At 45.0% G+C, this 25441-nt stretch overlaps 1 protein-coding gene across 11 annotated transcripts in view; it reads right to left on the bottom strand.

The window, feature by feature from the left end:
- Positions 1-2167: 2167 nt before the first annotated feature.
- ANKS1B (ankyrin repeat and sterile alpha motif domain containing 1B) overlaps positions 2168-25441 on the bottom strand; it is an 895010-nt gene continuing 871736 nt past the window's right edge. For 5 of the 11 annotated variants that reach the window (XR_012494067.2, XM_019732120.3, XM_019732116.3 and 2 more), the window contains 2 exons: positions 11625-11792; positions 2168-4049 (listed from right to left, as the gene is read on the bottom strand). Coding sequence is in view for 10 of the 11 variants with exons in the window: in XM_019732120.3 (XP_019587679.3) it covers positions 3939-4049; positions 11625-11792 (279 nt within the window). In the remaining variant the exon portion in view is untranslated. Of the gene's footprint in view, positions 4066-11624; positions 11793-25441 lie in introns of all 11 variants that reach the window. The other 6 variants (XM_088797361.1, XM_074326202.2, XM_074326203.2 and 3 more) reach the window with 2 other exon arrangements.

Raw genomic sequence — 25441 nt, 5'->3', positions numbered from 1 at the left:
CATACACACCAGCAATATTCCCAAGTATTCCAACAGAGAATCTGATATGGCTTGAGAAAAATCACTTCCATGACTTATTAGTGAACTAAGTAGGCATAATTTTCATAGGGTTCATTCACCCAAATTTATCATAGAATATAATTTAAGAAGAAAAAAATTAATGGCGTAATTGAATTGAAGTCCTTTTTTGGAATAATATTAGCATTCAAGGATTCCCCACTCCCATGGATATTGGAGTTACCAACCTGTCAAATTTACCCTTCAAGTAATCTGCAAGTCCCTTTAGTATGTGGCCTGGCTCGCTTCTGTTTGCCCCTCAGATCCACTCTTCCCTCCTCCCTGCCCTGATTGGTGACTGGAGGCTGCCCTGTGTAGACTGTGTCCGCAGGCTCCTTGCCCTCTGGTTTCTGTGGGTTCAGGTAATGCAGGATGGAAGGTAGAGAGTGAGATCAGGGTATTTTAATCCCTGGCTCCCTTGCTGAGGGCCCCTGCACCTGGCCATGTCCTTCAACCTGTCTGGCAGCCCCTCCACGCAGCCTTCTCCTTTCCAATCCACTTCAGGCCATTACCAGCCTGGGGACACTGCTCCACCTCTCTGTTGTCCTACCTGCTGCCAACACCTATGTAAGTATTCTATTTGTTAAACTCTTAAATTACCTAACGGGAGAGTGCCATCTCTTTTGTGCTGGGACTATAACTGATACAGAGAGGCATTTGGTCCACAGAAATAACAAATAAGATTACTGACCTCTTGATGGTTGGCAAAGAGAAAAAGGGGCCAGAGTAGTCCAATCAAAACATTACCATCTAAATTTCTGGCCCAAACCTTCTTTCATGAAACCTGCCCTTTGTGCTTCTGTGAAGGTCACTGCCCCACCTCGCTGTGCTCTGGGCCTCTGCATGTCAGGCCAGAAGCACCCTGAGATTGCTTTGGTGTGTATTCTGGAGAGTAACAGACTTGGATCCAGCAGCGGGGAGGTCTTCTGAAAGTCACAGGATATGAATGTGAGTCATTGATCGTCCCAGTGTGTTTCTATTGGCCCTAGTATTATGCAACTCACAGCTGGCATGTATTTTAGGAAGAATGACGGGATTGGTGGATGTTGTTACGGAATGTTTGTATCCCTTCAAAATTCATATGTTGAAGCCCTAATTCTCCACTGTGATAGTATTTGGAGATGGGCCTTTGGGAGATAATTAGGGTTAGATGAGGTCATGAGGGTGGGGCCCTTCTGATGGCATTAGTGCCCATAGAAGAAGAGACACCAGAGAGCTTGCTGCTCCCCCACCCTCTGCTTGCACTGACAAAGACGCCACATGAGCACACAGTGAGATGGCAGCTGCATACAAGCCAAGAGAAAAGGCCTTAGAATGAAAACTACCTTGCTGGCACCTTGATCTTGGCCTTTCCAGCCAACAGAACAGAAATAAATTCGTTGTTTAAGCCTCACAGTCGATGGTACTGTGTTTCCCCGAAAAGAAGACCTAGCTGGACAATCAGCTCTAATGTGCCTTTTGGAGCAAAAATTAATATAAGACCCGGTCTTATTTTACTATAATATAAGACCGGGTCTTTGTAATAAGACCCGGTCTTATATTAATTTTTGCTCCAAAGTACACAGTAGAGCTGATGGTCTGGTTAGGTCCTATTTTTTTGGAAAACAAGGTATTTCGTTACGGCAGCCTGAGCTGACAAAATGTGCAAATATTTTTTCCCAACCTGCCATCTGTGGTGTCCTGCCGTGTTTCCCCGAAAATAAGACCTAACTGGAAAATAAGCCCTAGCATGATTTTTCAGGATGACATCCCCTGAACATAAGCCCTACTACGTCTTTTGGAGCAAAAATTAATATTAGACCCGGTCTTATTTTTGGGGAAACAATATAAAAGTGATCCCAGTTTGGTTGTCCTTCCTCTTTTAAAATTTTGCTTTTGGCAATTCCTCCTTTAATCTTTCAACAAAGACAGTGTGGTTTTGGGGCTGAAATTCAAACTTTAAAGGCCACTGTATCTTTCTCTATGGGTTGAATTTGGAAATGAGCAAATTTTCTCAATAATTTTGCCAGTTAAAAGATCCCTTTAGCTGTGAATGCTGAGAAGACTGGTCCTTTGGTTTTGTTCCTAAATGGAGGCAGGAAGGTGCTCACAGAACGATGCCAAGCACCAGTGGCTGTACAATTTACTTTTTATTTTGTGTGCTTTTTTATAGGATATAAATAATGACAAAAATTACAAAATTTATAACTGGAAGCCCAAGCATATTTACACATATGTTTCTGTTTCAGCAAAGTGACTATTTACTTTGCTCCTATACAATTTCCTTTTGGTACCATATATGTGTTATTTTACCTTCCATTTTAGTACATACATATCAACAGTGAATAGGCAAAATATATACAAGGAACTGTTCAGTTCAAGTAATTTAATATTGTATTAAAATTTTTCAACACTGAACTAAAACCATATACATTTGTCAGTTTGAAATAAAATTTAGTTATCCTCTCAAACTCACCAACTGATGAACATAACTGATAATCTCAGGTTTAAAATAATATTGGTTAATAAAAAAAAACCAACAACATTAAGACAATCCCACAATTTATCAATATCGCTATAGTGAACTTCAAAAGGATTCACAATATATGATTGGTTAGAACAATATACATTAAAATGTTATTTTTTTCTATAATGATATTGGTACTGTTTATATAATTTGACTACATAAATATACCTTATGGTATTTATCATACAAATACTCCACAGAGACATTAAAAAAATTAAAATGCCTTAAAGAAATGTAAGTAAATTTTATTTAATCAAATAGTAAGCAAACATTTATTTGTTTTTTTTTTTCTTTCAAGAAAAGAGTTTTATTACTTTGGAATCTCTCTTTTTTTTTTTTTTTTATTTCTTTTTTTTCTAGAAAAAAAATTTTTTTTTGCAACAGAATTTTATTAACACCTTTCTCAAACAAGGTCTTGACAGCAGGAGCCCCCATTTATTTTTTTTAATATGTTCTTTAAAACACTGTGAGAATTTAAAAAAACAACAACAATCTTTTCAGGCTAATATGGCTGCATCAGCACTTTGGGCTGGACGCCGGTCTGCTTGGCCGAATCTCCTGCTCTGGTCCGAGTGTCATCAGTACTTAGCCAGGCCTGAGCCAGTCTTCTTGGTAGTAGCAGTAGAAATTTAGTTATTTGAAATGAAACCAGAAATATCCCTCACAACTAACCTAATTTTCTTATCAATGCATTAATGAAACATTCTTTTAGTAAAAATATTTAATACAAGACACATATTTCTGTGCATAATAAATTCCTCTGTTTTAAATCATTCGTAAATTGTGAATCAGTCCAGAGATGTAAAGGTTTTCTTTATCTGACATAATTGATTACATATAAAATCCACAAATATAGAAATTTGGAAGCAGGGTTTCCTGGTAACCATGGGGATGGTTTTGTCCTGTTGTATGAAAGGATACTCAGTGATGTCATCGTTTTACAGATGCTTTATGGGGGTTCTGATTCTACCTTTAAAACTGACAGTGAAAAACCCAAGATTTGTATACTTTTAGGCAGTATTAGAGATCCCCTGTACTTTTTTTTTTTTTTTTTAAAGGCGTTATCCCCAACTATAGCAAAGCAAGTGTTGGGGCCAAGTCACTAGAAATACCTTGGGTGGTGGCAGGGAGGGGAGTCAGCGAAAATCTCAACTCATGCCTCTCAGGGGTTACGGCTGGAAACTCTCAGTTGCACTTTCTGTCACTGGTACAGAAAGAACGTCCCCAGGAATGGCCAGCGGCATTTCGCCTGTGACAAGGCCACACAAACAGAGCAGTCTTCCTCCTGGGCTGGGTGGAAACGGAGGCGGGAAGGAAAGCCTGCTCCAGACTGCTCGGCGTGCAAGGCACCGCGAGGATGGGAGGACGGTGAGTATCAGAAAATCGTGGTCTCATACTTGGTATTAATTCCCCTCTTGGCTTCTTGTCCCGGCTCCACAATCCACGGCAGATTGGCCAGAGTCTTTTGCTCAGATGGGTCGATCTGCTTTAAAAGAGAAAGGCTGATGCCTGTTATGTGGTACCTGTACGGGGGCTCGGGCATGCATCCTAACACTGCTTGGAGACCAACACGCTGCCCTGGCAGGACTTCAGAGGTGTTGGTTGTGAGAATCATTTGTTCATTGTTTTGACAGCATTTATTACATGTGGACTGTGTGCAAGACACTGAAGAGGGGATGGTGAATGAGACAGGCCTTGCTGTCCAAGGCACACAGATGGGGAACAGACACAGAAATGTTTCAGTCCTGAGAAGTGGGCTAGGAGGGGGAAGCAAGGGTGCTCTGTGGGCACAGAGGGAGGCCACTGACCCCACATCAGGGAGCCAGGGGGGCTTCAGGAGGAGGTGAGACAGATTGTGCCACTCCCTGATGTGCAAGCCTCCATCACAGAATGAACCCAAAGTCCTCAAGGTGACGTACGGTGGCCCTGCCCACCTGCCTTTCTGCGTGCCAGCCACACCAGCCCCCTTGCTGCTCCCTGCATGCCAAGTCCACGGCCAGGGCCACTGTTTGCGTCAAATGTTCTGCTAGATGCTCTTCTCCAGGCACTTGCATGCTTTATACCCTAATGTCACTCAGGTTGCTGCGCAGACTGTCACCTCCTCACCCGTGTGCCCGTGCAAAACAGCTCCCCAGCTGTCCTGCTCTCCTCTTATTCGTTATAGTCCTCATGCCACACACATCATATCTGTTTACTTGTTCATCCTCCTCGCCAACGTATGCTCATGAAGGTGGGTTTTATCTGTTCTTTTCACTACTGTTTCTCCTGAACTTAGAAAAGCTCCTGGCAACCCAGTAATTTGGAGGCACACAATAAACACTTGTTGAATAGATAACTATTAAAAGAATGAGGTAATGTCTGAACAGAGAGCTGGAGGACAAGCAAGCGTTTGCTGGTGCAGGTAGGGGGAGAGGGACAGCATGTGTCAAGTCCCCAAGAGAGGAGAAGTGGCTGTCTGGGGCTGACAGACAGTTCACAGAGGGGGAGACCACTGAGGGTGAAGAGGTGAGGAGGGCCAGGTCTGGCTGAGCCTTGAACCAAAGTGAGCTGAACTATATATAATATGGTTAAAACCGCGTTAGCCCCCATGACACAAACAGGCCATTCGGGTAGGGCTTAAGCCATGAGCTCTTAGGAGGGGCCTGGGAGCTGCCTCATCCTTGGGTGTTCCACGTCTGCCCCGGCCCCCTGTCCTGCTGGGGAATGCTAGGCAAGCTTGCTGTGGAAGTCCTTCCCCTGGCCCTTCTCTGGCACTGAGCTTTGAAGCCTGCTGGAAGGTCGCAGGATCTGAGATCCGTGCTGTCGCCTACCTTCCAGTATGATCTGAATGCATCTCCACCAGGCTGGGGTCAGGGAGGAGGGGACTGTTCATAGGAACCACGGAATAGTTCTCAACAAGAAAACAACTGGAGCTGAGGGAAGTGGAACAGGGACAGCAGCTGAGGGGATGGGATGTTGAGGCCGTTAAAGCACCTCCGTATTATTCACTGTATGTTTTCATGTTTCTCAGTGAAGACTTGTAGAAGGCTCACTCAATGAGCACCCAACCCTTAGTGCTTTTCTGGCAGAAGACGGGGCCCAAAGTGACATCAGATGGAGGCACCTGCCACGAACAGATTTATCTGGCCCACATGAACAGGAATACAGTAGTCTAAGAGAAATCCCAAAGTATTCTGAAAATTCCTGGACATTTAACTTACATTTTTGTGGGTAAAGCTAGACAATAAACAAATTTCCGTTAATAAATGGTGCACAGAATTAAAAGCGGTTGATGGAGTCAGAGCGGAAATAAATGAAATACAAAAAAACAACACAAAAGATCAATGAAACTAAGAGATGGTTTTTTTGAAAAGATAAACAAAATTGAAAAACCACACTCATCAAGAAAAAAAGAGGACGCAAATAAACAAAATCAGAAATGAAAGAAGAAACGTGACAACAGACACCACAGAAATAAAAAAATTTCCCCCCTTTCGTCTGCCTTCCTCCCACCTCCCACTCCAGTTCAAGCTGTTGTTTCTCAGTCTAGTTGTGTAGGACACAGCTCCCTGGCCCATGCTGGTGTTATGAGCCTTGCACTCTCCCCGGCTGAGGTAGTCGGTCGACCCGGTTGTTGGTCGGCCACTCACAGCAGCTCACAGCAGCTCTCGCCGGCTGCCAGCCACTCACGATGGATGCCAGCCACTCACACTGGCCACCGGCCATTCCTGGCAGCACACGGTAGCCCACGGCAGCACACAGCAGCCTACGTCAGCTCATGCTGGCTGCCGGCCACTTATACTGGTCACCGGCCACTCATGGCAGCACATGGTAGCATATGGTAGCCCACGGCAGCTCTCGCCGGCTGCCGGCCGCTCACAATGGCTGCTGGCCACTCACGCTGGCCCTGGATGCTTATGGAGGCACACAGTTGCCCATGGCAGCACACAGTAACCCGTGGCAGCACTCAGCAGCTAATGCCAACCTCTGGCTGCTCACAGCAACCCAGCTCCAAGGAGAGCTGTTGTTCACAATCTTAGCTGTAGAGGGCGCAGCTCACTGGCCCATGTGGAAATCCAACCAGCAACCTCGGTGTTAGGAGTGCGGCACTGTAACCACATGAGCCACCAGGACTGACCAAATAAATAAAAAAATTAAAGAAAATACTATGAGCAACTATACGCCAACAAATTAGACAATCTGGAAAAAAATGGATAAATTCCTAGAAGCATATAATCTTACATTGCTGAATCAAAAAGAAAGAAAATCTGAACAGATGGATTACTACCAATGAAATTGAATCGTAATCAACAAGCTCCCAACAAACAGAAGTCCTGGACCCGATGGCTTCACAGGTGAATTTTACCAAACATTAAAAAAAGAATTATCACCTATTCTCAAACTATTCCAAAAAATCCAGAAGGAGGGAAGGCTCCCAAGCTCATTTTATGAGGCCACTATTACTTTGATCCCCAAACCAGACAAAGACAGTACAAAAAAAGAAAACTATAGGCCAATATCCCTAATGAACACAGAGGCAAAAATCCTTAACAAAATATTAGGAAACTGAATTGAACAATACATTAAAAAGATCATGCACCATGATCAAGTGGGATTCATTCCTGGTATGCAAGGTTGGTTCAATATCTGCAAATCAAAGTGATACACTACATTAACAAAATGAAAAATATAAATCATGGTCATATCAATAGATGCAGAAAAGCATTTGACAAACTCCAGCATCGATTTATGATAAAAACTCTTAGCAAAGCGGGAATAGAGGGAACATATCTCAACATAATAAAGGCCATACATAATAAACCCACAGCTAACATCATATTCAATGGGGAAAAGCTAAACATATTCTCCTTAAGATCAGGAGATGCCCACTTTCACTCAGCACAGTGCTGGAAGTTCTAGCCACAGCAATCAGACAAGAAAAAGAAATAAAAGACATTCAAATTGGAAAGGAGGAAGTAAAATTGTCATTATTTGCAGATGACATGATACTATATATAGAGAACTCCAAAGATTCCACCAAAAAACTATTAGAACTGATAAATGAATTTAGTAAAACAGCAGGATACAAAATTATTCCGAAATCAGTTGCATTTGTATACACCAATAACAAACATCAGAAGGAGAAATTAAGAAAACAATTCCATTTACAATTGCTTCAAAAACAATAAATTTAACCAAGGAAGTAAAAGATGTGTATTCAGAAAATTATAAGACCTTAAAGAAGATACAAATAAATGGAAACACACACCATGCTTATGGATAGGAAGAATTAATATATTTAAAATGTCCATATTACCTAAGGCAATAGATAGATTCAATGGAATCCCTATTAAATTACCAATTACATGTTTCACAGAACTAGAACAAATAACCCTAAAATTTATATGGAACCATAAAAGACCCCAAATAGCCACAGCAATCTTGTGATACCTCCCACAGAAATAAGAACAAAGTGGGAGGTATCACACTACCTGACGTCAAATCATACTACAAGGCTATAGTAATCAAAGCAGCATGGCATTGGCATAAAAACAGACAAACAGATCAATGGAACAGAATAGAGAGCCCAGAAATAAATCCATGCCTATATGGTCATTTAATTTATGACAATTGAAGCAAGAATTTACATTGGGGTAAAGACAGTCTATTTAATAAATGGTGCTGGGAAAACAGATACATGCAAAAAAAATGAAACTGGATCACCTTCTTATACCATATAAAAGAATAAACTCAAAATGGATTAAAGACTTAAATGTAAGACCTGAAACCATGAAACTCCTAGAAGAAAATATAGGAAGTAAATTCACAGACATTACCCTTAGTGATATTTTTACTGATACATCCCTTTGGGCAAGGGAGGCAAAAAACCCCCAAATAAATGTGCGATTACATCAAACTAAAAGTTTTTTCACAGCAAAGGGAACTATCAATAAAACAAAAGGCCATCCTACTGATGATATTTGCCAATGATATATCTGATAAGGGGTTAATATCCAAAATTTATTTAAAAAATTAACACCAAAAAACACAACCCAATTAAAAAATGGGCAGAGGACATGAAGAGACATTTCTCTAAAAAGGACATACAGATGGCAAACAGACATGATTAATCAACATCACTAATGATTAGAGAAATGCAAATAAAAAGCACAATGAGATACCACCTCACTCCTGTCAGAATGGCTATCATCAATAAGTCAACAAACAACAAGTGCTGGCGAGGATGTGGAGAAAAGGGAATCCTCGTGCACTGTTGGTGCGATTGCAGATTGGTGCAGCCACTATGGAAAACAGTATGGAGGTTCCTCAGAAAATTAAAAATGGAACTACCTTATGACCCAGCAATTCCATTCCTGGGTATTCATCCAAAGAAATCCAAAATACTAATTCAATTAATATACGCACTCCTATGTTTATTGCAGCACTATTCACAATAGCCAAGATATGGAAACAACTGAAATGTCCATCAATAGACAATTGGATAAAGAAACTGGTACATTTATACAATGGAGTATTACTCGGCCATATAAAAGAATGACATCTTACCATTTGCAACAACATGGATGGACCTAGAGAATATTATGCTAAGTGAAATAAGACTGAGGAAGACAAATACCATATGATCTCACTTACATATGGAATCTAAAGAACAGAATAAACAAGCAAACAAAACAGAAATAGACTCAGAAATATAGAGGAAAAACCTGATGGTTGCTAGGTGGGCAGGGGGTGAGGATGGGAGAGAAGGTGAAGGGATTAGAAAGTACAAATTAGTAGTCACAAAATAGTCACGGGGATATGAAATACAGCATGGAGAATATAATCAATAATGTAACGATTAGGTAGGGTGTCAGATGGGCACTGGTCTTATCAGGGGGATCACTTCATAGACTGGTGATGCCTGACCAATGAGCTATACACCTGAAGCTGAAGTAGAATAATATTGAATGTCAACTATAATTATATATACTATATAGATATTCACGGGATGTAAAGCACAGCATAAGGAATATAGGCAATGGAAATGCAACAGCTATATGAGATGTCAGAGGGGTAGCAGATTGGGGGGAGGTTATCACCTTGTGAGGAATGTAAATGTCTATTACATTGTTTTGTACACCTGAAACTAATGAAAAAAAAAATAATAGCAGCTTAAAAAAAAAATATATATATATATATATATATATATAAATAAATAAAATAAAAGCGCTGATGGACTTGAGCATGACTGGGTATCTACCTCAGGTGGGGTGGTCCAGGAAAAGTGTTCGTGTACCTGAGAGCTGAATGACAAGCTGGAGTCAGCAGAAATTAGGGGGAGACTGTGCCAGGTGGAGGGAACAGCTGGGACAAAGGCCTCAGGTAGGCGTGAGCTTTGTCTGTTCCAGGAACAGGAAGGCCTGGGTGTCACAGAGGAGTGGGGTGGGAAACTAGGGCGGTGGTGCCATGATGTGAGCTCTGCTTTAAGATGCCCCTGGGTGCTGTGTGCGGGAAGGGAGGCTGCTGGGAGGTACTAGTCATGCTGGAGAGCAGCAGCGGTGGGAGAGGGTGAGGAGAGTGACAGCGGAAATGGAGAGGAGTGGATGGAGACCTGTTTCAGGGGTTGAGTGGATGGAATCTGCTCAGGGGTTGGCCATGGGTGAGGTGAAGACCAGCATCAAGGATGACTTCTGGATTTATGGCTTGAGCAACATGGTGAATGGTTATGCCGTTTGCTGAGCTGGCAAAGATCGGGAGCGAGAAACAGCTCAGGGGACAATCAAGAATTCTGTTGGGACATACTGAGTTTCAGATGTCTTAAATACCGAAGAACAAAGGGAGCACGTAAGTCTGGAGTGAGTCAGGACTGGGAGCCGGTGGGGCTGGTTAGGTGTGAGGTGGGGAGGGCCAAGGGGTCAGGACATGGTGCGTGAAGCAAAGATTTTCAGGGGATGTGCGGTTTCTGGTGACGATCGGCGATGAGGGGTGAGCACGGGCGTGGAGGGCTGATGCGGGGAGAGGAAAGATCCTGGGAATGAGCTGGCAAGGAACAGAGGGGCCAGGCACTGGAGGGACCATCCCATGGATGTTGAAGTCGCCAAGAATGGTGACAGACGTAGAAACCAAAAAGAAGATTGTCGACAAAAAGCTACATGGTCACAAAGTAAGGTGCCTCTCTGCGAACATTAACAATCCTACACTCCCCCGTGACCCTGGGGGACAAGAGGTGGCGGGGAGGAACAGAGAGTGACAGATGGAAGGATATGTGGTTGTGTGAGTGAGGCATCTGGGGGACGCCTGCCTGCCCCGAGTCCCAGCATTTCCAGGATGCCACAGCGCAGGCAGCTGGAGCAGAAACCAGATGGGAGGCCGGTTGGGAACCTTCCCACTTCTGGGTATTGCTACTACCAGAGGAGGCTGCTTTGAAATCATGAAAGTCTGTTAAGACAGGATGTCTGCAGAGCTTGTGGGAGGGCAGGGGAGGAAATTCCTGGAGGAAGGCAGATGACAAGGAGGAGGGGAGGCACCTTCTGAACAGTCTCCACTGTGCAGGAAGCCTCAGAGGTGGGAGAGAGCACACAGGGCCGGGTACCTCGGTCTCTCCATGGGGGCAGCTCTGCTCTGACCTGCCCACAGCCTGTGCATCTTGCTTCCTCTAGCTGGACCCCGGGGACACCTTCACCGTGAACCTCTGCCAACCTCTGTTGGCCAGGGGCTTGTGAGAGGCTTTGTCCTCTAGTGGGATGGCAGCCAAAGCCTCTGGAATGTCATTGGTCCCAAGCTGGGACCTTCAGGAGAATCACCAAGGACAGCAGCAGCCCCCAGTCCCCCTCCCAGGGTTGCCACAGATGACAAAGTGGAACTTTCTTGGGAGCCTCTAGGTTCAGGCAGAGGGTCCCCCAGTCTTTTCAGGAACTAGGCTGAGCAGAGGGTGGACGCATGCCGGGAGGAGGCCAAGGAAATGGAAAAGAAGGGCAGGCCCTGGATTCTAACCGGTACCCACACCCCGCAAGGGCCGGGTGAGCAGCCCCCTTTCCCTCCCCCTCAAGGTTTTCAGAACATCTGTATCTTTTCTACTTACCACTGACTTGCGAATGCTAACGCGGGGCTTGGGGATGGGCTTGGAGGGTTTGTTTTCAAAGCTTTCTGGAAGTGTGGAGGAATGTCCCCCTTTCCTTGCTTGTAGTGCGAGCTGGTAAGCGACTTCAAATGCCTGTCCCAGTGTTAGGATGATTTCGTAGGCTAAGTTCTGCAAGAGAAGAGAGACAGCGTTTACTACGGCACACTGCAGACCAGAACGAGTCCAGCGACTGAGGAACACCGTGGGAGGTGAACCAGTGAAGACCTTGAACTGCTCCACGTGACGTGGCAGTGAGTCAGCGGAATTCTGTGCGAAAAGGACACTCCAAGTCCTATGTCAGGTCTGTCTATGCGAGGCATTAGTCACTGACACGACACACTTGCTTATAGCCACGCAAAGGAGCGGACTCCCCACTTCTCTCCATGGGGAACAGGGCCCCCACCCCGGCCCAGGAGCCCACTCCATTAGAACCCCCCACAGGCAGCTGCTTGCTCCCCAGGCCTTGGAAGGAAAGGGGTTACTCCGGCGGGCTGCTGAATCCTGGGTGCAACTCAACCATGCCTGTGAGGACAATCCCACACACTCCACGGGAGGTGTTCCTCAGAAGTTTGGGTCTTTTTACCTCAAACATCTGTGAGTCAGTGAACATCTCTGAAACACAATCAAAATCTAATTTAGGCAGAGGGGAGAGGCATTAGTCATGCTGGTGTGGTGTCTCACAGTTACAGCAGCGAGCATGCAAACAGCCAATTATCCATCTATTTCTTGAGGCGTTTGCTCTCCCTGTGGGTCCACGCCATATTTTATCATCAAATCAGCAAGAGACAGGAGATCCTGTCAGGCCTGAATGCCAAGCCAAGCAGTGCCTGGGAGAAAGGTTGTTTTCTTCAGACCTTCAATCACTCCCCTCAAGACGGCTTCTAGCTTTCTTTTCTTTTCTCCAGATGCGAATCTTTATTTCTGCCTTCTCTTCCCAGCCCAGCTCCTCCGTCTTCTCTCACTGAGAACACATGACTTTGTCTGGCCCCAAGGAGGCAGGGTCTTGACAACATCCCCTGCTGTCACGGCACATTCGAAGTGGACGCCTACTGGTCACAGAGCAGGTGCAGTCTGTCCCAACTTTTCATTCTGATGAGTGTCTGTTTATAGTTTTTCAAACCCACAGAAAGAGCATTCTGATTATGCTGATTTTCCACCTATGCCCTCTCCCCCAGGACTAACTTAATTCCCAGGATTCTCAGGAGGACCGTTTGGGATGGATCCCACTTGACAAAGGTGGAGCGGGAGGTACAAGATGGCCTCCAGAGGCCACATGGCAGAGGCCCATGGGCTTCTAGGCCAACCACGTTTCAGATCAATACCAGACTGACATGGTCGTAGACCCAAGCAGGGACATGCTGCTGAGCATGACAGTTGGTTTGACAGATGACAATGTGTGTTCTCCTTTGAGCTACTTGTTGAGACATAATGGCCCCACAAGACGGATATGCGCTTGCTGGAGACAGCAAACCTCGCAGAGCCAGCCGAGCACTTCCCGAAATGAACACTGAGCCCGTATTTGCCTCCAAGGATGAGTCAGACTAGTAAATTAGCAACGCACCAACAAATGATAGTGGAGGAGGGCTGGCAGACAGCTCTGGCCATCACTGCACAAAGAGGGCTGAGCCCTGTGACTGCCTACACTCGGCACTCACATCCTGGTCAGCTTTGCCTCCTTGTGTGCGATGGGTCCCCTCTGAAAGGCAGGCAGGGCTTCTGACTTCTGGGGGCTTCTGACTTCTGCAGCCTCCACATGAGGCTGTGGGCTCTTGGTCTTGGTCACCATTACCATGGAGACGCTTGGTCTCCATCTGTCAGGGGTAGGGACCAGGTATTCGTGCTCTGGGTGGGCAACTGGACTAAGGGAAACATGACAGATTCAGTGATTCTACACCATGTGGCTTTTAGATGCTGGGACAGTGGAGCTTCATGACTGTGAATTCCTTTATAATTAACCTAAAAAACAAGATCCTGAAAGTGAGATTTACTTAAAACGCCAGTGTCTTCCGACGAAAGTCGAAGATGCTCATTTGAGCAAGTGCGATTTTTCACATGGCTGTTATAGGAAGCCTGGAGGGTTTGAAAGGTACTGGGTTAGAAGCTCTGCCCCTTCATTTTTAATTAGTTCCTGGTGTCTGGAAAATAATCAAATAAGACACAGAGACCAGACTGTGGGACTGAGGTTTCCTGCCAAATGGCTTCTCCTACTTTGGCTTGCATTCTCCTTGAAGTGTTGCTTTCGGTTTTATTTTAGAATGCTTTGCTTTGCAGAGTTCTTTTATGATTACGTATAGGAAAGAGTTGGACATTGTTACCTTTCCTACGCTTTCTGCCACCTCGATATTTGAGGAATGGATTCTGGATGTCAGAGGAGGCCCCTGGGCACGAGCTGCAGGGAGCAGCTGGTTGCTGATGGGGATTTTGCATGCTGTGCAACCAGCCCCCACTTGTCAGATGGGACCTGAGGACACACATTTGAACCGGGAGGACGGTTCATTTCTCCTGCCTCTCCTTAGTAACAGCCCAACTGTTTAAAACGAGAGAGTTGTTATTATGAGAGCAGGAGTCTCTACTGGGACAAGGCGAAAGATAATATTGCAATATCAGACAGGCTTAGGTGACAAGCCCTTGCTTGTCCTTCGAGCCAGGCTTGCCAACCCCAACGATAATGGCTGGCACTGCACAGCCAGTGACAACGTTCACAATGCCTGAAAGCCCAACGCGTCTCTGCCTTCCATATATTATCGTTGCTACTGTAAGGAGGCCAGAGCCTGAGACTGTGCCTGAGACACGGAAGGCACTCAGGAGATGCTTGCTGAGTGAATGAACAGCCAAATGACAAACTGGAGTAATAACACTACTAAGTTATTACTAGGTAGTATTCCTACTATAAAGTAAGGACCCAACAGATATCAGGCGTTCTGCCAAGCATTAAATTTATCTCACTTAAGTCTCACCATAACCATATGAAGTAGAGTATTATTATCCTCACTTTATAGATAAGGAAATTGAGGCTCAGAGAGGTTAAGTAATTTGCCTGACCTCACAGAGCTAGAAAGTTACCTAGCTGTGATATGAACCAGTATTTGTAACTCAAAGCTCAAGGTCTTAACTCTACCTGGGTGTGGCAGCTTGTCTCCAAGATGGCCACCATCATTTCTTCCCCTCCCTATACGTGCCACGTTCCCTGTTGAGCATCTCTTTGAATCTGGATTGGCTTTAGTGACTTTCCCGATAGTAGCATGTGGCAGAAATGACATGCTGGGACTCCTAAGATTAGACTGCAAGGGGCCTTGCAGCTTCCACCTGGGCCTCTTGTGACACTTACTCTGAGGAAACCAGCCATGCATAAAAAGTGTGACCCCGAGATGACCACGCTATGAGGAGGTCCAGGCTGGCCACAGGGAGAGGCACCCTGGAGAGAAACAGCAGTTGAAGCCAGTCCAGCCCAGGCTCCAGATACGGAGTGAAAGGAGTCATCCTGGACATTCGAGCTCCAGGAGACGCCACATAGAGAGGACCCAAGACTCAGACAGATGGCCCTAGTTGAGCCGTCCCTGCATCTGCAGCCATCTGAGTCCCACCATTGGAGACCCAGGATATTGTCGAGCGGAGAAGAGCAGAACTGCCATGTTCTGGCCCAATTCCTGACTCACAGAATCGCAGACAGATTAGCATGGATGTTGTTTTACGCCACCCAGTTTTGGGGTGGCTTGTTAAGCAATGACAGATAACAGGAACACCGTGCGATGCTGAAGAAGGCCGGCTGGACCCTTATTCAGGCAGGAGGAGGAACTGCCGGCCTTCGAGCTGGGATGGACAGTACACAGTCGCAGGAGGCCAATTCTGCGGCTACCGCTCCAGCTTGGCCAGGCGGAAGTAGCTGCTGCCTCGACCCTTCCTGGTCACAGGTCACAGTGAGCGCTAAGGTGTCCCTTCACCCACCAGCCCAAACCACAGAATGGGAATGTCCTTTTAAGTCAGCACAACCACACTCTCATGTCTACTTCCTACCTGCCTAGGGCACACATTCAAACTCACTGCGCTCTACTCTCACTACTCACCTCTCTGAAATGCTGTAACCCGGAGTCTCTGACCTTGGCATCTCTGCCCCTCCAAGCTTATTGGAAAATACCTGGCTTGGCCTTTCAGGAATGAATCTCTTTCTGGCAGTTGGCGTTGAGTATTTTCCACCTTACTAGACCATTAATGAAAGAACGTGGCCCCTGGTGTCCGTGCGTGGGTGTTTGGTGCGGTGGGGGTGTGTGGCTACTGGGAAGAGCATGCTCTGAGTTTCATTATCTTAAATTGGGGATAATAACACCGGCAGTACCCACCTTACTGGATTGTTTTGAGAGCCACTCAGAATAACAGTTAACCCAATGACAACGCCAGCTAACATTTATTATTCACTATGCGCCATCACCTTCAGTGACGTGAAGATGATGGCAGGGATGCAGGCTACACTCCCTTTCCAGCAGAGGCTCTTTGGGGTGCAGTCAGGAAGTCCCAATTCAATGGGGACAACTGCCCAGGGGGCATATCCTGCTCTCTGAAGGCTTGCCCTCCCTCCCCAACGGAGTTTGATCTGTGGATTAAGAATTGCTACATTAGAGGGAACTGAGGAGACATCCTACTTTAAGGATAGACCCAAACTGTAATCCAGGGATGCAAAATTCTTTTTCTTATCCGAACTGGAGACAAGTGCAGGCAGCTTGTATTTCCTACAGGCCCCTTAGGACAGTCAGGACTGCAACTGAGCCTCATCACGGATATGTGCTGAGTCCCTGGTGCCTGGCCCATGCACAAGTGCTCACTGAATGCTGTGGGGCAGGGGAGGCTCATGGAGAGACACAGAGACATCCCCCATTGTCCTCCTGTATCCTAGTCACAGGCTGTACCCGTCACACTCATCACTTTGGTGTTAGGAAATCTGCAGCACAGAATGTGGGCAATCTCCCCTAGGAAAACCTCTGACCACCCGGATACTTAATTTATATTAACCAGCACATCGCTAGGATTATTCTGTGTTGGAAACTGTGAAAATCTTTTTGGCTCAAGGGTTCAGCAGCCTATTTGCAAGAATAATCATTATACTGTTCAAATTTTTCATTAATAGGGGAATGATTAAGTATACAGATCCTTGTGGTGGAACACCAGGTAGCCATTTAAAATGAAAATGGAGTTGTTTAAAAAAAACTAGCTAAAAGACTGTAAAAATATATGTACACATACGTACATGGATGGTATCTGTCTGTGTGCATAGAAAACAGGGATGTTATATACCAAAATGTTATTAGTAGTTATTATTGAGTGCTCAGATCACGGATGGTTTTTCTCTTCTTTATACTTTGTCTGTTTTGGATTTTATTCAAACAAAGATGAATTATTTTACAGTCGTAAAAAATAACAAGCTTTTGAAAATGGTGGAGTAGTAAATGCTGTGCCTGCCTCACCCCATGAACACATCAAAATTACAACTAAATTATAGAATAATCAACTTGGAGAACCATCTGAAGTCTAGCTGAAAAGAAGTTTTATAACTAATGACATAACGAAGCCATGCTGAGACTGGAGCGGCAGAGACGTGAAACAGGCTAGTTCCAAACCTCTGTGTGATGGGTAAAAATTGGGAGGGATACCTCGGCCACCCAGCATTGTTCACCCAGGATGAACAAGGGATCCCAGCCCCCCACACCAGGCTCCTCAGCTTGGAGTACTCGTGCCAGGAAGAGGAGCCCCTATAATATTTGGCTGTGAAAAACAGTGGGGATTCCGACCATCCAGGTGGGATGGAAGGCTGCGGGAAACCCAGACATCCTCTTAAAGTGCCCGAGGACAGACTCACTAGCTTGCAGGCACTCACCCTGGGCTCCAGTGGTGACTTCAGGGTGTGTGCCAGAGGCATAGGGGGCAGACTGAGGTGTGTGGCCTTAGGCGAGCGCTGGAGGACAGTCACCATTTTGCCTGAGTGGGGTCTTCCTCCTATGCAGCCAGCAGGCGTGCACCTTGTTTCCTGTGTTGAGCCCACCCCCTACGCTTATGGCCAAATCTGAATCTAATAGGTCTGGTGAGCTCTAGAGCTCTGCCCTGCTGACTCACGGAGACCTGGCCTCACCTAACTTCATACTGCATGAAGCTTTATCAGTGGCAGAACCTTATGGGAGCCAGCAACCGGCAGCAGGTGTCCAGCTGTCCTGACTTTTTGTGGAGCTACCCCAGACCCGGTACTGGTGGCCGCCATCCTTGGTTCACAGTAAGGCCTCTCCCACGCACCTCCAAGTTTAGCACAGGTAGCAACTAACCATGGATTGCTCTGTAGCTTGTACGAGGTAGTTCCGGGTTGATCACAGGCAGTTGCTGACCTGGGCCAGAACCTGAGCCCCTCCCAAGAGGCCCAGAACCAGCATACATGGAGGTTGGCTTCAGACCATAGCAGAGCACTGCCCAATTAACCCAACAAGTGACACACAAAAGAATGGTCTCAACAGGCACCACAGCCTGCTGAGGTGAATTCCACTCAGTCGGATAAGCCCCCCCCACAGCAGCTGTAAGCTGTGGATGTCGCCAAACCCCACAGTCAGTCATCCTGAGGGTGAATCCCACCCACTGAAGTGCCAATAGCAAGCAAGGCTCAAATATAACAGAAGGGAACGCACAACCCATAAGGGACACTCCTGGAGCACCCAGCACAGGTGACCAGGGAGACTTTGCCACTGGGCCCACAGGGCACCTACTACATAAAGCCACCCAGCAAAAGACTGGGAGACATAGGAGATCTACCTAATACATAGAAGCAAACACAGAAAGGAGGCCATAATGAGGAGACAAAGAAATACATCCCAAATGAGAGAACAGGAGAAAACTACAGAAAAAAACTAAACAAAATAGAGACAAGCAGCTTACCAGAGATAGAGTTCAAAATACTGGTTATAAAGATGCTCAAGGAACTTAGTGAGAGCTTCAACAAAGAGATTGCAAGCATAAAAATAGACACAGAAACTATAAAAAGGAACCAATTCGAAGTGAAGAATACAATAACCAAAATGAAGAATGCACTAGAAGGAATCACCAGCAAAGTAGATAAAGCAGAGGACTGAATCAGTGATTTGGAAGACAAAGTAGCAGAAAACACCCAGTTGAAATAGCAAAAGGAAGAAAGAATTTAAAAAATAATTAGGATAGTTTAAGAGACCTCTGGGACAACATCAAGCATAACAACATTTGCATCATAGGGGTACCAGACAGGGAAGAAAGAAAGCAAGGGATTTGAGAATGTATTTGAAGAAATAATGACTGAAAACTTTCCTAGATATACAAGTCCAGGAAGCACAGAGAGTTCCATACAGGATGAACCTAAAAAGGCCCACACCTAGACACATTTTAATTAAAATGGCAAAGACATAATTTTAAAGGCAACTAGTAACTTATAAGGGAGCTCCCATAAAATTGTCAGCTGATTTCTCAACAGAAACTTTACAGGCCAGAAGGGATTGGCAAGAAATATTCAAAGTGATGAAAAACAAGGATCTATAACCAAGAGTACTCTAACCAGCAAGGCTATGATTTAGAATCCAAGGACAGACAAAGAGCTTCCCAGACAAGAAAAAGCTAAAGGAGCTCATCACTACCAAATCAGTATTACAAGGAATGTTAGAGGGACCTCTTTAAGACCAAAAAAAGAGAATAAAATGGTAATAACTACAAATCTATTAACAATCACTTTCAATGTAACTGGATTAAATGTTCCGATCAAAAAAATAGAGTGGCTGAATGGATGAGAAAACAAAACCCTTACATATGCTGCCTGCAAGAGACTCACCTCAGATTGAAACACACACACAGACAAAGTTATTTCATGAAAAAGGAAATGAAAAAAAAAAAAAGCTGGGTAGGAATACTTATACCAGACAAAATAGACTTTAAAACAAAGGCTATAAAAAAGAGACAAAGAAGGACCCAGTAATCCCACTTCTGGGTATTTCTCCAAAGAAACCCAAGCTACTTCTAGGGAACGTGTGCATCCATATGTTCATTGCAGCATTGTTTATAATGGCCAAGAAGTGGAGGCAGCCTGGGTGTCTGTCAATGGAAGAATGTTTAAAGAAGAGGTGGTATAGATATAGATATAGATATAGATATATACACACACACAATGGAATATTGCTCGGCCATGGAAGGGAATGTGTTCTTGCCATCTGTGGAGGCAAGGATGGACCTGGAGGGTATTGTGGTAAGTGGAGTGTCAGAGAAAGAAAGACAGATGCAATGTGGTTTCACTTATATGTGGAATCTAAAGAACAAAATAAACAAACAAAACAAAACCCCACTCATAGATACAAAAAACATTTTGATGGTTTACAAATGGGGGGGGTGAGGGGGTGGTTGAAAAACGGGAAGGGATTAAGAAGTACAAATTAGTTGTTACAAAGTACTCATGGGGATGTAGGGTACAGCATAAGGAATATAGTCAAGCATATTGTAATAACTACGTATGGTGTCAGATGGGTACTAGATTTATCGGAGTGATAGATGGGAGAGAGGTTGGGGGAAAGGGTGAAAAAGGTGAAAGGATTTGGAAGTATAAATTGGTAGTTATAAAACAGTCATAAGGATGTAAAGTAAACATAGGGAATATAGTCAATAATATGGTAATAACTATGTATAATGCCAGGTGGTACTACAGTAGCCAGGGGAATCACTTCTTAAATTATATAAATGTCTAACCACTATGCTGTACACCTGAAATTAATATAAAATAATATTGAATGTTAAGTGTAATTGAAAAATTTTTAAAAAGCGGGAAAAAGGTGAAGGGGAATAAAAGGTTCAAATTTCCAGGTATAAAACAAATAAGTTATGGGGATGTAATATACAGCGTGGGGAATATAGTCAATAATATTGTGATAGCGTGGTACAGTGTCAGATGGTTGCTGGACTAATCATGGTGATCACTTCTTTAGGTATATAAATGTTGAACAACTATGGTGTACCCCTGAAACTGATAACAATGTTGTATATTAACTATATTTTTTAAATACTCAAAAAAATAACAAGCTTTACCATTTTGATAATTAAAAGCAAGACAAAATCTTCTAGCTCAAAATAATCTTATTCATCCTTTATCTGTCACCTTGGGGTTCTGAGTGTCTTTTCATTCTTTGGCAGTAAGGGCTAGAAACTGTTTTCGTGGCAAAATCCAGGCGCATTTGCAGGTGTTACTATGGCTCACCTGCTCACCTCCGTGTACCAGCAGACTGGCCGTCCATCTGGCCAGGAATCTTGTTTATTTAGGCCCTTCTGTTTTTCACACTGGATGGCAATTCTAACATCTGCTCAGTTGAGTTTTATTATACCCAGCTTTTCTTTTATCCTGGAACCCCAGTACCTCTACTCCAAGGACTGAGCAAAGAGTCGAACCTTCTCCTGTGTAACACCCCTCAAGCCCAGATGGAAATGTTGTCTGTGGACATTACCTGACGGACATGCAGTCAATCCACCCTTGTAGCTGTGATAGGTTTGATCCCTGCACCAAGTCAGACCACCTGTGAACTTGAACCACATTCTATTTCCTCTCGTAGTTATGACAAAGCAGTCGGAGCAGCAACGACCACATGACATTGCTCACTACATCCCGGTGACGAGCTAAGTGCCAGATGTGATTCTCTAACCCTCACAACCCCTTAACAAAGGAGGGCTCATCATCCCTATTTTACGTGTGAGAAGCTCTGGCTCAGTGAGTCCGATTAATTTGGCTGAGTTCATATAGCTAGTAAGGGGCACAGTCAGGATCCAAACCCAGATCTGTCTCCATATGAGCCAGTGTTTTGTGCTGCTGGGCTATCCTGCCTTACTGCTTTCATGAGTCCACTGGTGTTCTGCCCCCCCCACCCCTCACCTGAGGGACCCTCTAAAAATCCAGTGTTTTGGAGATTCACTGCACGAATGTTGGAGAAGACACTGTCACACAATATCCCCTCATGGTTCCCAGGACAAAAAGTTCTTTTAGTCTCATTGAAGTTTTGTTTTCTGAGAGGACTCAACAAAGAAATATCAAGCACGTAATGGCTGCATTCCCCTACTTGTCTTGACCTCCAGGAAGCTCAGAGCCAAATGGGTGGCTCAGCTTTAATAATGATGTAGAACTCTGTGGTCTGCATGCCGACGTTAAAACCTTCCCTGGCTGTTGATCTTCCTTTTAGTCTCTATTTTCCCTAATTCAGATCTGTGTGCATCTAGCTTTTCAGTTTATCATACCTGTTTGTGCAGGCTGCCTTAAATCCTTTATGGAAGGAGGCATGGTATAAATAAATGGTGCCCATTTGTTCATGTAGACATTTGTTCAAGAGCTTACTGTGTTTAACCCATGACTGCCAAAATGGCTGACAAGGCACATCAGACACAATCCTCCACATCATCTGGGGAAAGGGACAAAATAGGAAATAAGCTGAGAGAGGAGGGGACACCACAGTGGGAGAGGGCCCTGCTGGCCCAGGCTGGGGAGCTGCTGTTTACAAGTGGACCATTCTGACCTGTCTACTGGCAATTTCCATTAGCATTAAGAAAACCACCACCATATTGTGGTGACTGGAATTGAAGTAACAAATAAATGTGTTCGTTTCATAGCCTTGGAAAACTGCAGGCACGAACCTGGCTACTCTTTGGCCTCTGGGGGTCGGCAGAGGCACTTCCTGAGGATGACAGAGGCTACTCAGTCCTGAAGAGGGCGCAAACACAGACATTCAAGGCAAGGGCTGTGTCTGTGCAGAGAAGTGTGGGGCGAGGTGGAGAGGCCAGCAGCATTATAAGGAATCTCAGAGGTGTGCTCCACCCGTGCTGGTGAATAAAGACCACGCCTGGGTAGCCCGCATGGGCTAAATCCACCACTGGCTGCCTACCCATGTCACCCATCACTGCCACTGAGATGACACTGAGAAGGGGGTGTGCTCCAGGTGATCTTTGGGTTCCTTTCCACCCTGGGAGCTCCAGGAATCTCTGATTAGAAGCTGTAGTCTTTCTTTTACCCAGCCAAGGAGGGATTTAGTGTAGAGGTGTGTGCAGTGCGCGCCATGTTAAATAGCAGCATATTATACAAAGGCCAGATGGCAGGTTCCACAATCCACCAGCCAGTGCTTAGAAATACAATGACCAAGGGGCTGGCTTTCATCTCAGAGGATGTCCTCATTGCAACAATCACTACCCAAACTATTCCAAACGGCCAAGTATTCTGCCATTTATAAAATGGCTTTTGTTTCTGGCAACACACCCTTTTCCCATCTCTCACCTTTGCCTGGTGAATTACTGCTCATCCCTGAAGGCTCACCTGGGGCCTTATGTCTTCCAGGAGCCCTGAATCCCCTTTCCCGATCCCCCCGGCTCAGTCAGGTGCCCCTCCTCAGGTGGCCCCACAGCACCTTAGGTATTTATCAGGATTTATCAGGATTTTCTCTTTATAGTTCCCACTCCCTCAGTTGACTGAGCTCTTTGAGGGCTCTGGTTCCACTTGACTTTGCATCTCTCGGGCTTAGGACATATTAGGTGCTCAACAAATGTTTGTTGGAGGAATTGAAAAAAAGGAAGCTGCTTGGAAGGTACCTAAAATAAGAGGACTTGCACCATAACAGTGAGGTAAAGGTGACTATGGATGGCCAAAGCCTTCTTTCCTTCTATCTTCCCTCCCACAGGCAGATTGGGATGGAAAAATGCAGGCCATGCTGTTGGGGGCCTGAAGACAAAAGAAAGTGTTTTTTAATCTGGGTCCTCTGTGCGGTCTCTGGAAAGTAGCCATATTTCTCTTTTGGCTGTATTTTGCTTGTACTTCTTGTTTTCTAAGACCTAGGGTAAGCTTTGTCTACAACTTGCTTCACCCACGTCTTGAGGCAAAAATAACTGAGAATATTCTGGGCATATTCACAGAATTCATTGCCATCTCCTTAGCTCTCCCTATAGTTAGTTCTCTCAAGTACAAGCCAGAAATTAATCTTTATAGACTAGATTTGTAGAAATAAATACTGCCCAAAGACAGGTCTCCAGCATCTAGACATAAAAGTTATTCTGCTAAGAAGCCTCTCTCATCCAGGGCTGACATGTCAACTGGCCAAAATGCAGAGAGCTTCTTTAGGACTAATTTCAGCTAACTACAAGAATCATTAATTTATTATTTTCCCCATAATTATAATAGGGGTACATGTAGAAAATTTTTGAAAATACATAAAGAAGAAAATAAAATAAATCACCTATAAAATTCTACTGCTGGGAGGTAGCCACTGCTATCTTTTGCTGTATTTTCTTTTGACACTTGTATATACACACAAATACTTTTTCTATGCTATATGAGTTATGCTATATGCGAATTTACAAACTTAGAAGCAGACTTTATATACAGTTTCATAAGTTGCTTTTTCATGTGACATTAAATCAGGAGGGTTTTTTGCATGTCATCACACATTCTTCAAAAACCAGATTTTTACATGTGGCGGAGGGTCCCACCATGTCTGCCAAGGTTTCCTGTCAGGCCTCACCCAGCACACGAGTGCACGTCGGCTGAATGAGACTCAGGGAGGAGGCTGGGCCCTGCTCACTACCTGCTTTCTCACCACATTCCAGGTTCCCTGTGGAGGTCACGCACGTGTGCCCTGTGGTCACCTGTCCTCATGGAACCACAGCCTAGGGTGCTGGATAGACCCACCTTGGAGGGACCGGCCCATGAGCGCAGAAGGGAACCATGGTCTCACGATTTATCCTGTTCTTGGCAGGTACTGGGGAAAGGGTGTGCAGAGGAGAGATTTGCTAGATTTCAACCTCTCCCCACTCTTCAAAAGTAAAAGCTACTGGTGGAAGCTACAGCGAACACTTCACTAACGTGTGATGCCTTCAAAAGGGATCCTTGGTAATATCAAACCCGTTTTATTTTAACCCTCGCTGATGAAAATCTGTCTCAAATGGACAACAAGCCCATTTCCTCGGCTTAGTTAACACTGTAAATATAAATGACTTCTTGTTTATTGGAGATGCTTGTCTAACGCTCTGAGCACATCATGCTAAAGGGAATTAATGAGTCGCCATGCTTCCGAACGCACCACGTGTACACACAAACGAAATGTTCAGCCCCCAGCCCCAGAGCCCCTCCTCTGGGAGCCCCTGCCCTGCAGGGTGCTGGCACAACTGCAGGATAGCACAGGCTTGAGATGTTATGTCCCCATGTCTGAACTATGAGCTCCTGGAGAGCAGGAACCAGTGCCTGACGCGTGCTGGGCATTCAGTAAACATGCCTCGTACGGATTCTGACTTTCCCCTCAGGTGTGGAATACAGCTGCAGCAAACGTGTTGTAAACCAAAGACTGGGGCACAAATCCTCACACAGGGTCTGACAACAAGAAAGAAAACAGCTGCTACCAGCTGCTCCTACTGCTCTGCCATCCTTAGCAGCGAAGACCGACTAAATGCCATGTGCTGGAAACGGGCATGTAACCACAGCTGGTGGACACCACTGCTATCTCTAGTTTACAGGTAGACACGGAGGCTGAGAGGCATTCTTGCCCAAACTCTAAAACTAAGCAGTGCTGACCTGGGATTTAAAATCAGGCCGATTCTAAAGGCCATGCCCCTAAACACGAGATCTGGTATTTAGTTATTTGGGAGGGGGCTATAATGAGTACGTGTATGAAGCCTGCAAAACAACCTGCGAAAAAACATTCAGAATGCCTACTTTCTAACTCAATAAAAACTGTGATCAATTTAAGGCTCTGGTAACGTCCAACCCACTCAACCTCCACCCC

This window comes from Rhinolophus sinicus, chromosome 1 (assembly GCF_057876585.1).
Source record: "Rhinolophus sinicus isolate RSI-liver-muscle chromosome 1, RSI-T2T, whole genome shotgun sequence".
Classification (NCBI taxonomy): Eukaryota; Metazoa; Chordata; class Mammalia; order Chiroptera; family Rhinolophidae; genus Rhinolophus; species Rhinolophus sinicus.
This window is presented reverse-complemented; position numbering and strand designations above follow the sequence as displayed.